Consider the following 12,390-nt stretch of genomic DNA (forward strand, 5'->3'; position numbering starts at 1 on the left):
TAGCCAGCTATACCAGTGGATTAAGAATCGTTTTTAAAATTCAATACAAATTTAGATGTGTTAAAAATGGATTAAGAGAGCGGAGCGAAGTTGACCAGTAAAACACCAACTCAAGAGAAACGTAAAACAAGTGACCTGTTTTATATGGTAAAACGTATTAATTCGATGAGATTTTAAGCCGGTTGAGAAAACATCATGAGAGAGGCAGAGAGCCAATCTAACAAATTAGTCTGTTATGACATTTTTAGATAATTTGAACGGGGAAAAGATTAAAAAAAATTAATATTTTTTTGAAATGTTTATTTTTTCTTCGAAAAAAATAAAATTTTTAGAAAAAATATGGTACAATGAGTGAGAACAAATACTAATAAGCCTCTGGCTTTGAAGCTTTGCTATATGTTCAAGATGTTATCCATTCTCCAAAACCAATGGCCATTGCTCCCTCTCCCAAGCTAGCAAACTCCGCCGCGGATTTCGAGGTCGGATTCCGGATACGAGCCGCCGCCCAATCGGCTCAGCCACTGCCAATCTCCTCAATGGCCACTCCTTCCACTCTCTACAGCCTTTTTCTTCCAGCTCGAGCCAATCTGATCTTCTTCAGAGGCGGTTCGCCGCGCCGGCCGGATTATCGGCTCGGTTCAGGTGGTGTTTCCACTCGCTTAACTCGCCGTTTTCCTGGTCGCACCATTCGCGTCTCCGCCGCGGAAGAGCAGCCTACCTCTTCAGGTCTGTTTGTGCTTGTGTGCTAATGCGTTTATAGTTCAGTGAAGTTCTGTGCATTTTGAGGTTATGTTGAAATTTTTCTGGTGTTGATGTTGCAAGCAACGGTTTGTTCTGATTACAAGCAAAATGTTGCATAAGCTGTGTTATGCATCTTTTTATATATTGATCTTTATATGCAGAAATAAGGAATTTTCAGAAATTAATTTATGTATGTTAGTCTTTAAATGTATTGATTTCTTTTCCTTTGGCAGCCCAGGATCTTGAGAATGTGGTAATTATAGGATCAGGTCCTGCAGGGTACACAGCAGCTATATATGCTGCTCGGGCTAATTTGAAACCTGTAGTATTTGAGGGATACCAAGTAGGTGGTGTTCCAGGGGGCCAATTGATGACCACCACCGAAGTGGAAAATTTTCCGGGTTTTCCTGATGGAATAACTGGTCCAGACTTAATGGATAGGTATATATCTGACCGTCATTGGTCCTTACTGATATTCTCATAATTTGCTTTGAAGCAAAGAAGATTGTCGTCTTCGTTGTTCTCCTTTGACTAGGATGCGACGGCAAGCTGAGCGTTGGGGAGCTGAATTGTTTCAAGAAGATGTGGAATTCATTGACGTGAATAACAGACCTTTTACAGTGAAAAGTAGTGATCGAAAGGTAATACTTTCTTGCAGTGGATAGTATCTCTGATAAACCTGCACTAAATGTTGCACTAGTTGGACAAAAAGTTCATCTTGGCATCAAATTGAGGACATTATGCGAGATACTTGATATAAAATAAAAAATACAAGGCTCTCAGGTGAAGTTCTCTTTTCAACTTTTGATAAATATGACGTTGTGATTTTGTATTTGCTCTATTTTAACGCCTGTGGTTTCCACAGAGTATCTGGGTGAGGATCCATAGCATTTCAAATAGACGCTGTGTCAGTCATGTTTCTCCTAAAAAATGGATCAGCATGATATTACCATGCTATTCTCTGAAGTAGCTCAAACAATTGCATTTTAAGGCATTACTTTATCCACCTGTTGAAGTCTTAGGCTTCAATAGCCATTTCATCTGACACTGTTAAATACACATTTGAAGTTGCATACTCCACATCTGATGTCATCATTTAAGGAGTTTGATTCCCATCTGACTCCAGATTTAGTATTGCAAAGTTGGCAAAAAAATTGTACATGATTGTAAAAACTTGAATCGCACCTCTGGTTGTCCTGTTTTTCAGGTAAAATGCAACAGTATCATATATGCTACTGGAGCAACTGCAAAGAGGCTGAGATTACCTCGAGAAGATGAATTTTGGAGTAGAGGAATAAGTGCCTGTGCAATCTGTGATGGTGCATCCCCATTGTTTAAAGGGCAAGTCCTTGCTGTGGTTGGTGGAGGTGATACAGCCACAGAGGAAGCATTATACTTGACCAAATATGCTCGTCATGTCCACTTGCTTGTTCGTAAGGACCAACTGAGGGCATCAAAAGCAATGCAAGATAGGTCAGTAAGATTGTATACTTCTGATACATAGGCTCATGTTATTGTCTATGTGGCGAACTATTTTTTAATTATTCTTTCCGCTTTCAAATGTCAGGATAACTTCAGTAAGAAACCTGGTTCTTTCTTCCTGCTCATTTCGTGTAAATTTTGGGTTTTCACATTAAATTTATCTCCCGAATATCCTGAACCTTCTTGCTTATTCTAATTCTTACGCAGCATAGATGTAGTGATAAGGCTCCTGAACCCAGTCATGCTCTCTTGTATGGATTTTCTGGCAATTTTATAATCAGGGTTTCTCCTTTGCATTGGATATCTATTTTGCAATGGATTTTCTCTTGAAAACTAATGACAGAGAGAAATTAGGTTTTTCATTTATGGTTACGTGGATTCGTGCTCAGTTCATCAAGTTGGCTGGTGGGTTGTTAACATATAGAGAGGTGTAAAACGGCAATTCTAATTTTCCACCTTATTGTACTAATTCTGCCTCCCATACAGAGAATCTAAAAAATCAATAATAATTGTTTGCCGGGCAATTCAACCTATTCGGAAGTGATATAAACCGTTACTTTTTTTTTTTTTCATTTTTGTTGAAGTCTGTAATTACTGCTAAGCCAGACTTCTGTTTTTTGCAAATTGCAAATTGCAACTTCATGAAGAAAGATCTATTGATTTATGAAGAACTCATCTCTTAGTTTCATTTACAAGTGTATAGCTCTTTGTCTCTTTGACTCTGAGTTGTGGACTCTTGAATTTGATGATGTTTCTCTTTTATGCTGATCTTTGCTTCGCTTAGCCATTGTTGCTTAATGCTCCTGGTTGAACCTTGAATTGGAAATATTGACGTTGATAGATTACAGGTCAAAATACTTTACTATCTCCTCTTGATTTTTGTGGCATCATGATGTATGGATGGGCTGTCCGCTTTCATGTTTTATTCATGATGATTTAAATTTTCTGCCAACTAATTGAATTTTCTGCATGTCTTCCATGTATGTTTTTTCTTGACTGTCTTTCAGGTCCCTGAATGTTTGCTTAACAGGTTGATTATGGCGAATGTTTCAGAGTATTTAACAACCCAAATGTCACCGTCCATTTCAATGCTGAAACTGTGGATGTCGTCAGCAACACAAAAGGGCAGATGTCGGGCATATTGATCAGAAACGTCAAAACTAAAGAAGAATCAGTTTTAGACGCAAAAGGCTTGTTCTATGGAATAGGTCATTCGCCAAATAGCCAGTTGTTGGAAGGACAAGTTGATCTTGATGCTGCAGGCTATATTTTAGTTGATGAGGGTTCTGCAAATACTTCAGTGGAAGGTGTTTTTGCTGCTGGAGATGTGCAGGTAAATATGGTCTAGAATATTTATTTCCTGCATCATTTCAGTATGATTAATCTTTCCATACTATTTATGCTTATTTGTCACAATCATGCTTTGTTAATTTGACTTACTGCATAACCCATATCTGCATGGTTGGAAAAAGTCTATTCTGCACTCAAACTACAGCTCTCTGTGCTCTGACAAGTGCCTGAGGCATTATTCCCAAATCGTCCATAGATCAATTTAATGCTGGATTATCCAGTTGAGGATGGGTTTCCCATTGTGTTATAGGCACGTTATTCTCCCAATAAAACATCTCCATTGAGTTTAATCTGGCTCTGTATTTCATTTAGAGCTCTTGTTTGTAAGTTTTATGCCTGTCTTTTGTGTATTCAATTTTCTACCCTAAGACATGCATTGCAAAATGTTGGACATTGTTTCTTCTTTCAATGGCAAACAGGATATGCCATTTTTTGTTCTGTGAAACTTCTTCATAATAGAGTTTGTGAGTGGTATCATATATAAGTGTTAAGTATGCCCATGTGATTTGCCCCATTGAGACCAAGTATCTGCAACAAGGGTTTCTTAGTTTGAGTTTTAATATTCATCTTACTTATGCTTCTCTTGTTTCTGTTTTAGTATCACAATTTTGTTATCTGTGATTAGGATCATGAATGGAGACAAGCCGTAACGGCAGCTGGATCAGGATGTATTGCAGCTTTATCAGTGGAAAGATATCTTACAAGCAAAGGTCTGCTGATCGAATTTCACCAGGTAGGTGAAATTTTTTGGATCCGCTAATTGAGAATGTGTCCATCAGGGAAAAAAAAACTACATTTGTAAGAATGCTTCGAATTCTGTAGTTTATAAGCTACCTTCTGCAGATAATAAAGGTTGCACGGACATAATCACAGCTTAAAACCGGCTTGTGTAAATAAACTGGGAATCAATGATTGTGTTGCAATCGTAAAATCTAAATGTGACGAATAATAATATATTGTTTCAATCTGTTGCACTTTTGCAGCCGGCCACTGAAGAGGTTAAGAAAGAACTTACTGACAGAGATGTAGTAGAAGGTTTTGATATGACACTCACAAAGCACAAGGGCCAGGTATGAGACCGGGGGTCCATAACTTCTAAAGTCACCCTACTCATTGAAATTAATACTGTAATTTTCAAGTCTCTTTCCCTATGCAGTATGCTTTACGGAAATTGTATCATGAAAGCCAAAGAATTGTTTGCGTTCTGTACACGGCGCCTACATGTGGTCCTTGTCGGACATTGAAACCAATTCTTAGCAAGGTGAATCATTCACTCAAGAAACTCTATTGACCCATTTTTTTCATTAAATAATTAGTTATGTGCCTCTTTAGTCTTTACATTCACAGTTTTCTGATTCTCTGTTTACTGCTAATGCTTGGTTTTGTTTTTAGAGTTTTCTGATAAAATTTAGTAAAAAATATGGTGGCCTGTGTGATTTATAATGCTTTTATTTTTAGGTGAGATCATTACCATTTAGTTAAATAAAGAGTAGATATGATATAGGGAAAAAAATACTTTAAAAGGTAATGATTGGTCAGGGGGTAATGTCTCCTCCCATCACCTTAATTCAATTGTCATAATTATGTCCAAAATAATATTTCTAACTTGGATCCAAAATAGCTATTTTATACTGTGCATGTGGTTCTTGTAAGAAAACGGCATCTGAAGATTGCTGGATCCTACCAAAGCAGATAACATGGAGACTATGAAACACAAAGTGCTTATGTTTCATCATGACACACATCTTCAGAGTTTGAATCCACGGTTGTTTATATTGGTTGTTGAAGAACTGTACTCTGAACTGGTCTGGCAGGTAATAGATGAATTCGACCAGAGCGTTCACTTGGTTGAGATTGACATTGAGGAAGATCCAGAGATTGCGGAGGCCGCTGGAATCATGGGTACACCTTGTGTACAGTTTTTCAAGAACAAAGAAATGCTCAAGTATGTTATATCTGATCTTCTTGTTTGAATGTTAGTCTTGCCAATATGTTATATAACCTACTTTGTTGCTTTATCTTTCGAAACCAGCTCGGAAGTTTTTCAAATGTTTTATCTATTTTTTTCTTAATCCAAATTTTGTGCCTCCACCTAAATAAATCATCCGCCCTTGCCCCTACTTGTCCCTTTCTGCATTCCTTATATGCTATCTTGCATCAATTCAGATTCAATGGTGTTGTAAATGAAAACCACGGCTTATCAGTTATCATTTTGCATGTTCTGCATGCAGGACTATATCAGGTGTAAAGATGAAGAAAGAGTACAGGGAATTAATCGAAGCAAATAAATGAGCGTAAGCTCCGTTACTATGCTTACCGCAGGGCTTGTATTTTTGAGATGCCTCGTTCCAAATTCGATTCAATTTTGATAATGTCTGAAAACAGGTAGATGAATATGCTATGTATTTTCCAGGTTAGTCGTGTGAATTGTACTGTACATTCAGAATGGTCTCCCATAAGTAACAATGTACCCCTATTTCTTTTTCCTTTGCAGCACGTTGTAACATTTTTTAAAAGTGAATAATACCTCTTGAGAAATTTCGCATACGCTTTGATTAGGGAGCTTCGTTTGCTAAAGCAGTGTTTGCAACTTTTAAAAATAAATGATTATGAATTTTTATTTTTATTTTTTTAAATTTGTGGAAAAAAAATTTCATAATCATTTATATTCAAAGGTTGCATACAATACCTAAGTTTGATTTTGTAATGGGTTTCAGATTATTTATTTATTTAATTAAAGATTTGAAATTCACTGTCGAAGTTGAAAAATTATTGAACTCGTAGATCGAAAATTTTAATGCATGGATCCAAAATTCTTAAATTTGCGCAAATACTTATCAGTAATATAAATCATTGAATTCCTTGATTACCACATTAATTTAATCGGTATCCAAATATAGCCATAAATTGTAGTGTGCGACTGGAAATTGTATTTCAAGCATTTGTTCCTTTGTAATTCCTCAAGCCATACACGTTACACAGCCCACTCCCCATATGTAGAATATATTTGCTACGTTAAATAAGATTCCACCCTATTAGACACTACATTAAAAGTAATAAACATATGTCAATCCATTGATTTTTTAGTAGACACATGCATCTATTACTAAATATTCATCTTTAGATATACTACGAAGTACTACCCTAGACTTAGATAGTGTTTTGGAGAAATTTGTGAAAAAAAATTGAAAAATGCTTTTTAAAAGCTCTTCAAAATACTATATTAATCTCGTGAAATAACTTCATAGACATTTTCAGGTGAGTTTATATGACATTTACGCAATGTTTGAGAAAGCTTCTAGAAAAAACTTATCATTTTTTTCTTAACAAAATTTTGAATAAAAACTGAAAAATACTTTCTACAAGCTCTCTCAAATACTATCTTATCATGAATGCGGCATATATCAAAACGAATGGTTGGGGAAAAAAATAAGAAACGTAATGAAGGAACGACTCCACTCTCCCTTACCATGAAGATCTCCTCTTGGAATGTAAGGGGCCTCAACTCGCCCCTTGCATAAAAGAATGGGAATTCACCCATAGAGAAAGGAGATAAACATAAACCCTTCTTGCCAGAAAGTAACCATAAATGCCCTCATTCAGAGAAATCAAGAAAGTGGTGGAAATCATACATAATTTCATAACCCAACTAATGAATTTACGGGGAAAACACAATCCCACCAACATATTATGAAGGAAGCCTCTATCCACGGTATGTTTTCCTGTTTTTCTTGACGGGAATATTTCCTACAAGTTCTCCTGTAAGAAACAGGCAAATAATGCATGACTGATCACCAAATTATGTGATATATGGTCCATCTCAATTTTGGAAATCTGTGACTAGCAGCAACAAGAGTAAAAATTGTAGATCAAGAATCTCTATCTAGCCAGGTGATAAAACCAAAATGCACAATACAAGTACTCCGTTTTTTTCATCGCTAAAAGCCACTCGTTTTAGGCCTTAGGACTGCTAAGATTCTTGAGGTCTCTTTCCTTTGCGTACCACTCTGGTATTATTTTGGCAGCATGGGGGTAAAGATCTTTGTACGCATTCTTGATAGTTCCCTCGGCAACAGTGGTGGCGATAGAGATATCTGCAGGCATAATATTTGAGATTTCTGATGGACAAGAACAAGTACAATAAAGCATGATGACCAAAAAAATAATAATAATAATAATAATTAGCCACAAACATAACAGCATTGAGACATCATATGCGTTTACTCAAACCTAACCAAATTCAAATATCATTAGATTCCTATTTGAAATTATCGAACTTGGCATGGAACTCCAAAATATTTGCATATATGTTATTTTGTTAAAAATAACTCGCAATATATTTAGAATTAAACAAGGTAACAAGTTCAAATTGCAATTTCTTCACTTTATAAAGCCTCTATGATTAACTTTGAATCTAATGAACCAAGATAAATTGGAACTAATTTCAGCCAAATTCAAGCCTGAAATAATTCATTTTTTCAGCTTCAAGGATATTAAAAAATTTTGAACTCAAGCTCGCATATGAAATTATGAGAAGCGTTCAGTGCAGTACAATTACACATCTGGGTTAGACCCGATACAGCGGAATACATGAAATCTTAGGATATGGCGATTGAAATAAAAGATGAATCAGCTTCATTAGATATAGTGGTCTATTTATCCGTGAACAAGGTGGCAAAAGAGGGTCTTAAAACATGGCTTATAGCTTGAAACTCGTAAGACAACCTTATTAACCCAAGGATCACGAGAAAATAAATATGAGGTGAACATTCAAATACCTCGCAATGGTTTTTTCGAATCTGCAGATAATTGGGTAATCATAAATATTATGGCCGCTGCAATTGATATAGGACTCCTCCTGCAATCATAGAATAATGGTAGTTCCCTTAAGAAGCTAATTCATCAACAATATACACAAACTATAAACCATCTATAAAACCTTCAGTAACATTCATTTCCTAATAGTTGAGTGTTGAAAGAACGAAAAAGTATCTTGACATTATGGAAAGAAGATATTTAACATTATTCAGTTCCATGTGTTCGAGAAGGTTGAAATTAATGAGACCTCGGCATCTATCTGATTAACATCAAACAATTCATTCCAGAGAACTGGGAAGCAAATGCTTATAACTTCTCCATCTTCCTCCTTTTCATACATACTCGTAATCAACAGGAAACAAATCAAAAACCATGTTTCTGTACTTCTCCAACTTTATTTCAATATTTCAATTTTTTGGGCAGAAAATAGAAATGCGATTTTTGTTTGAAATTCAGTTATCCATTCCGATACATAAAATAGCAAGGCCGGATAACGGCAGTGACAGGATGATAAGACATTGGATCAATCAAAGAATATGCAAAATTTTGACCCAAAAAAGACAAACCTTATATCAAAGTCTCCTGACTTCTGGACGGTTTCTTGGACAGCTTTGACCTCCTCGTTGCTCATACCAAGATTAGAGCAAAAACGTCTCTGCATAAGCAAGAAGGGACAAGATTACTCACAAATTGAATAAAACATACATCATAAATATAAAGATTACATAACTAAAGAACTTTCTAATCCACTTAAATAACCACATAGTTCCTTTAATAAACTCACCAGATAGTCCCCTGCATGAATGGTGCCCATTTCCATTGATTCGCCCATCTCCACCTTCAGCTGTTTCACAATAAATTCTTTTGCTCGGCCAATTTCTTTCTTCGTAGCTCCAGCAACAATGGAGCATATCTCTAATCGAGATCGACAGGTTTAGAGTACGTCATGCACAGGATAATAGCAGATGACAATTATCAACATGTGCAATTAAGTATGGTAGCACCTTTCACAGTGCGTGGCTTGCCCTCTTGCCGACAAGCAATGTAAATACATGCTGCAACTAGAGCCTCTAAATTTCTTCCTCTTGTGCACTTTTGATCTTCCAACCTTTTATATATTTCACTAGCCCGATCCTTTAAAAAAAAGTGCCATAAAAAACTAAATTTTCACAATCTTGACAGCTTTTCGCACAAGTAAACAAATTTCCACATAAGCCGAATGCCAAAAAGGTAAATGATACGAAAGAAAAAGATTTGAATTGAATGGATATTCAATATTTGCTAACTTAAAAAGCTTTTTGCATGAGTACACCAACTTTTACACAGCCAAAATGCCATGTGGTTTATATATAGATAAAAGTGAATCATATCACATCTAGAGAACTTGCGTTTACGTTTACGTTTACCCATTGATAAAATGAATGATAAAATAACTGCAAGGGAACACTTTATCTCAACCATTTACAACCTGTCATGGAACCTCTATTTTAACTATGCATATTGCTTTTGGTTTATATTCACACACAGGTAAAATAAATCGGGTCTGGTTTATATTAGCACACAAGAAAAATAAATCATAAAATAATTACAAGGTAACACTTCATCTTAACCACTTAACATGTATGGTGAACAAATGTGTCTTGCACCAATCCCAGAATCCCAATCCCGATATCTCACAGCAGAAAGATAAAATCAAAAACAACAAAAAAAAACCCGCACGCACGTAAGCTCGTGCACAGAAGGAAAAGGAACTGTAGATAGAAAGCTAAAAATGGAGAGGCATTAAATGCGGAAATGGCAAGTGATAGATTTGATCAGGAGAACTAAAACCAATGGAGCATGCATAGAGTCCACTCTCGATTCAAGAAAATCAGGGCGTAAATCCACGCACCTTTATGGTTGTGACCAGGCTCAACCTAAAACAGGCAAAAAAACAGTTATAGTTAGTTTATTCGCGTTTACTAAATGAGAACAAAACCCATAACAAATTTGCTCACTAAAGTATCAACTAGTTGGCACTTTCATGGGAAGAAAATCGCAAACTAACAGATTAACTACATTCTACACCTAAAATATCATTTAGAGATCATCGCAACATAATTTCCTTTCCCAATTGGAAAAGGTATATTTCGAACATTAAAAAAAAAATCAAAATCAGCTGACTAGGGACTATGATACCTACAATCCTAAAAAAAGAAGTAAAACCTAAACATATACTCAAACAAATGCACCGATCAATGCTTCATCTTCACCGTGTCATTTATGAATCATACAGTTTCGAAATCCCAAACTATAACAGATTACCATTCGAAAAAGATCAAGTCTTTCACAAACAAACAAACAAAAATCTTTTAGATTAATGTCTAAGCTTCACCCCCGAACTACAAATCCTCAAAATCTCACACAATTAATTAAGAAAAAACATCCAAAAAGATACATATAACACGATCACAATTCACAACACACAGCCACACACCTATCAGCCATATTAGATATAGTCTTAAAGGCCAGCACAATAGCCCTGTCAGGATCACCTCCCCGGTTCTGCAGCCGGGCCAGGGACGCATCACCGGCCGACCCATTAGCACCCCGAGATATAACCGTCGAAAGAGCTGCGTCAGACAGAAGAGGGTTAACGGGTCCACCAACACGGTTCGGGTCATGATCGCCTGAATCATCCGCAAAGGTTCTCCACTCAGAAGTTTCATCAATGGAACGAGACTCCAGTACAAGCCCACACTCGGAGCATACGGCGTCCCCGGCAGAGTGATCAAACACCACCTCCGTATTCCTCTTGCAATCGGTACAGTATATATCCGACATCCTCAAGAAATCAAGAAACTTGAAATCGAAACCGGGTTTTTGTGGGTTTAGGGGGACTTCTTCGGAGCTCCGTCTCTCTTGCTCTGGAATCCGAGCTGTAGAGAAGGAAGAGAGAAGAAATATAGGGCGTTACGAAGGGGTGGGGAGGGGGTATATATAGACGGAAAGGGGATATGAATTTGGGGGTCGGTGAAGAAGCGCCTGTCGGGCCGGGCCCACTCACAACCTGACAATGTCAAATATGGCACATGTTTTCTGCTTGCCTGTCCAATTTCCTTTTTCTTATTATTATTACCATTATTATTATTATTATTATTATTATTTGAGAAAATTTTATTTTAATTCTTAATCTTTTTGTTAAAGTACTTTGCCATTTTGGTTTTTATGATAGCTTTTAGTTTTTTTTTTTTTTTTTGATAATTTGAGTTTTTTTAATTAAAAATATTGATGTGATATTATACATATCAACATTATATTATTGATACTAGTGTATATTGATGCACACATTGTATGCTTGTATAATATTTTTGTAATTAATTTGATTTATATTCAAATAAAATAAATATTATAGTTGTAACAGTTATTTAGGGAGTAATATATAATTTGAAATATAAAAATTAAAAAAAAAACAAAAGAAGTACAAAAGTGTAATATCTATATCAGGACAATTTTGGCAAAACAAAAGATAGTGTATGTTTGTGATATATCATAAAAAGACTAAACTTGGCAAAAATAATGGATTAAAAGTTAAAACTAAAATTTGACAATATAAAATATCGAATTCGTAAAAATACAAACATATAAGACTAAAGAAAGAATAATTTTTATTTATAATATTTTATTAATTATTTATATTTATAAAGATTTAATAATTATTTATTTATCTATTATTTTTATTATATAAAAGATGTGCTTATTATAATAATTAATAATTACCTTTGAGTACTTCAAAGTATCTTATTCAATAATTATCTCTTCTTATCCACTATCCCATTAAAAATCACTCACTCACTCATTCCATGCTTTGGTTTTTAAAAAAAATTATTTTACACAGGCAAGACATGTGCATTTTTCATTAGTATGTAGAAAGATGAAACAATGTTTATCATTTTAATAGTCATTTATCCACATGTAATCTTATTCCACTAAGGTAGTGTTTGAAAGAGCTTCTTAGAA

The 12,390-nt window shown here is 35.4% G+C and overlaps 2 protein-coding genes across 2 annotated transcripts; one reads left to right on the forward strand and one right to left on the reverse strand.

The window, feature by feature from the left end:
• Positions 1 to 392: 392 nt before the first annotated feature.
• LOC140887543 (thioredoxin reductase NTRC) lies at positions 393 to 6,059 on the forward strand. The gene is made up of 10 exons (XM_073294842.1): positions 393 to 726; positions 975 to 1,182; positions 1,277 to 1,382; positions 1,949 to 2,214; positions 3,277 to 3,556; positions 4,199 to 4,306; positions 4,557 to 4,643; positions 4,730 to 4,834; positions 5,388 to 5,518; positions 5,805 to 6,059. Exons 1-10 carry the CDS (start codon positions 429 to 431, stop codon positions 5,863 to 5,865), a joined length of 1,650 nt encoding a protein of 549 aa, XP_073150943.1. The 5' UTR covers positions 393 to 428; the 3' UTR covers positions 5,866 to 6,059.
• Positions 6,060 to 7,259: 1,200 nt separating this feature from the next.
• LOC140887200 (transcription initiation factor IIB-2-like) lies at positions 7,260 to 11,338 on the reverse strand. Its single transcript, XM_073294294.1, has 7 exons — positions 10,868 to 11,338; positions 10,283 to 10,307; positions 9,396 to 9,525; positions 9,176 to 9,306; positions 8,958 to 9,046; positions 8,352 to 8,431; positions 7,260 to 7,667 (listed from the first exon to the last, which is right to left on the reverse strand). The coding sequence occupies exons 1-7, from the start codon at positions 11,212 to 11,214 to the stop codon at positions 7,528 to 7,530; spliced, it is 942 nt and encodes a 313-aa protein (XP_073150395.1). The 5' UTR covers positions 11,215 to 11,338; the 3' UTR covers positions 7,260 to 7,527.
• Between the last annotated feature and the right edge of the window lie 1,052 nt (positions 11,339 to 12,390).

This window comes from Henckelia pumila, chromosome 3 (assembly GCF_033568475.1).
Source record: "Henckelia pumila isolate YLH828 chromosome 3, ASM3356847v2, whole genome shotgun sequence".
Lineage (NCBI taxonomy): Eukaryota > Viridiplantae > Streptophyta > Magnoliopsida > Lamiales > Gesneriaceae > Henckelia > Henckelia pumila.

Coding starts and splice junctions, on each gene's coding strand:
- LOC140887200 (XM_073294294.1), bottom strand. CDS start 11,214: ATGTCGGATATATACTGTACCGATTGCAAGAGGAATACGGAGGTGGTG. Junction 10,308..10,867: donor ATATCTAATATGGCTGATAG/GTGTGTGGCTGT, acceptor TGCCTGTTTTAG/GTTGAGCCTGGTCACAACCA. Junction 8,432..8,957: donor TCAGGAGACTTTGATATAAG/GTTTGTCTTTTT, acceptor CTATGATTGCAG/GAGGAGTCCTATATCAATTG.
- LOC140887543 (XM_073294842.1), top strand. CDS start 429: ATGGCCATTGCTCCCTCTCCCAAGCTAGCAAACTCCGCCGCGGATTTC. Junction 1,383..1,948: donor TGAAAAGTAGTGATCGAAAG/GTAATACTTTCT, acceptor CCTGTTTTTCAG/GTAAAATGCAACAGTATCAT. Junction 3,557..4,198: donor TTGCTGCTGGAGATGTGCAG/GTAAATATGGTC, acceptor ATCTGTGATTAG/GATCATGAATGGAGACAAGC.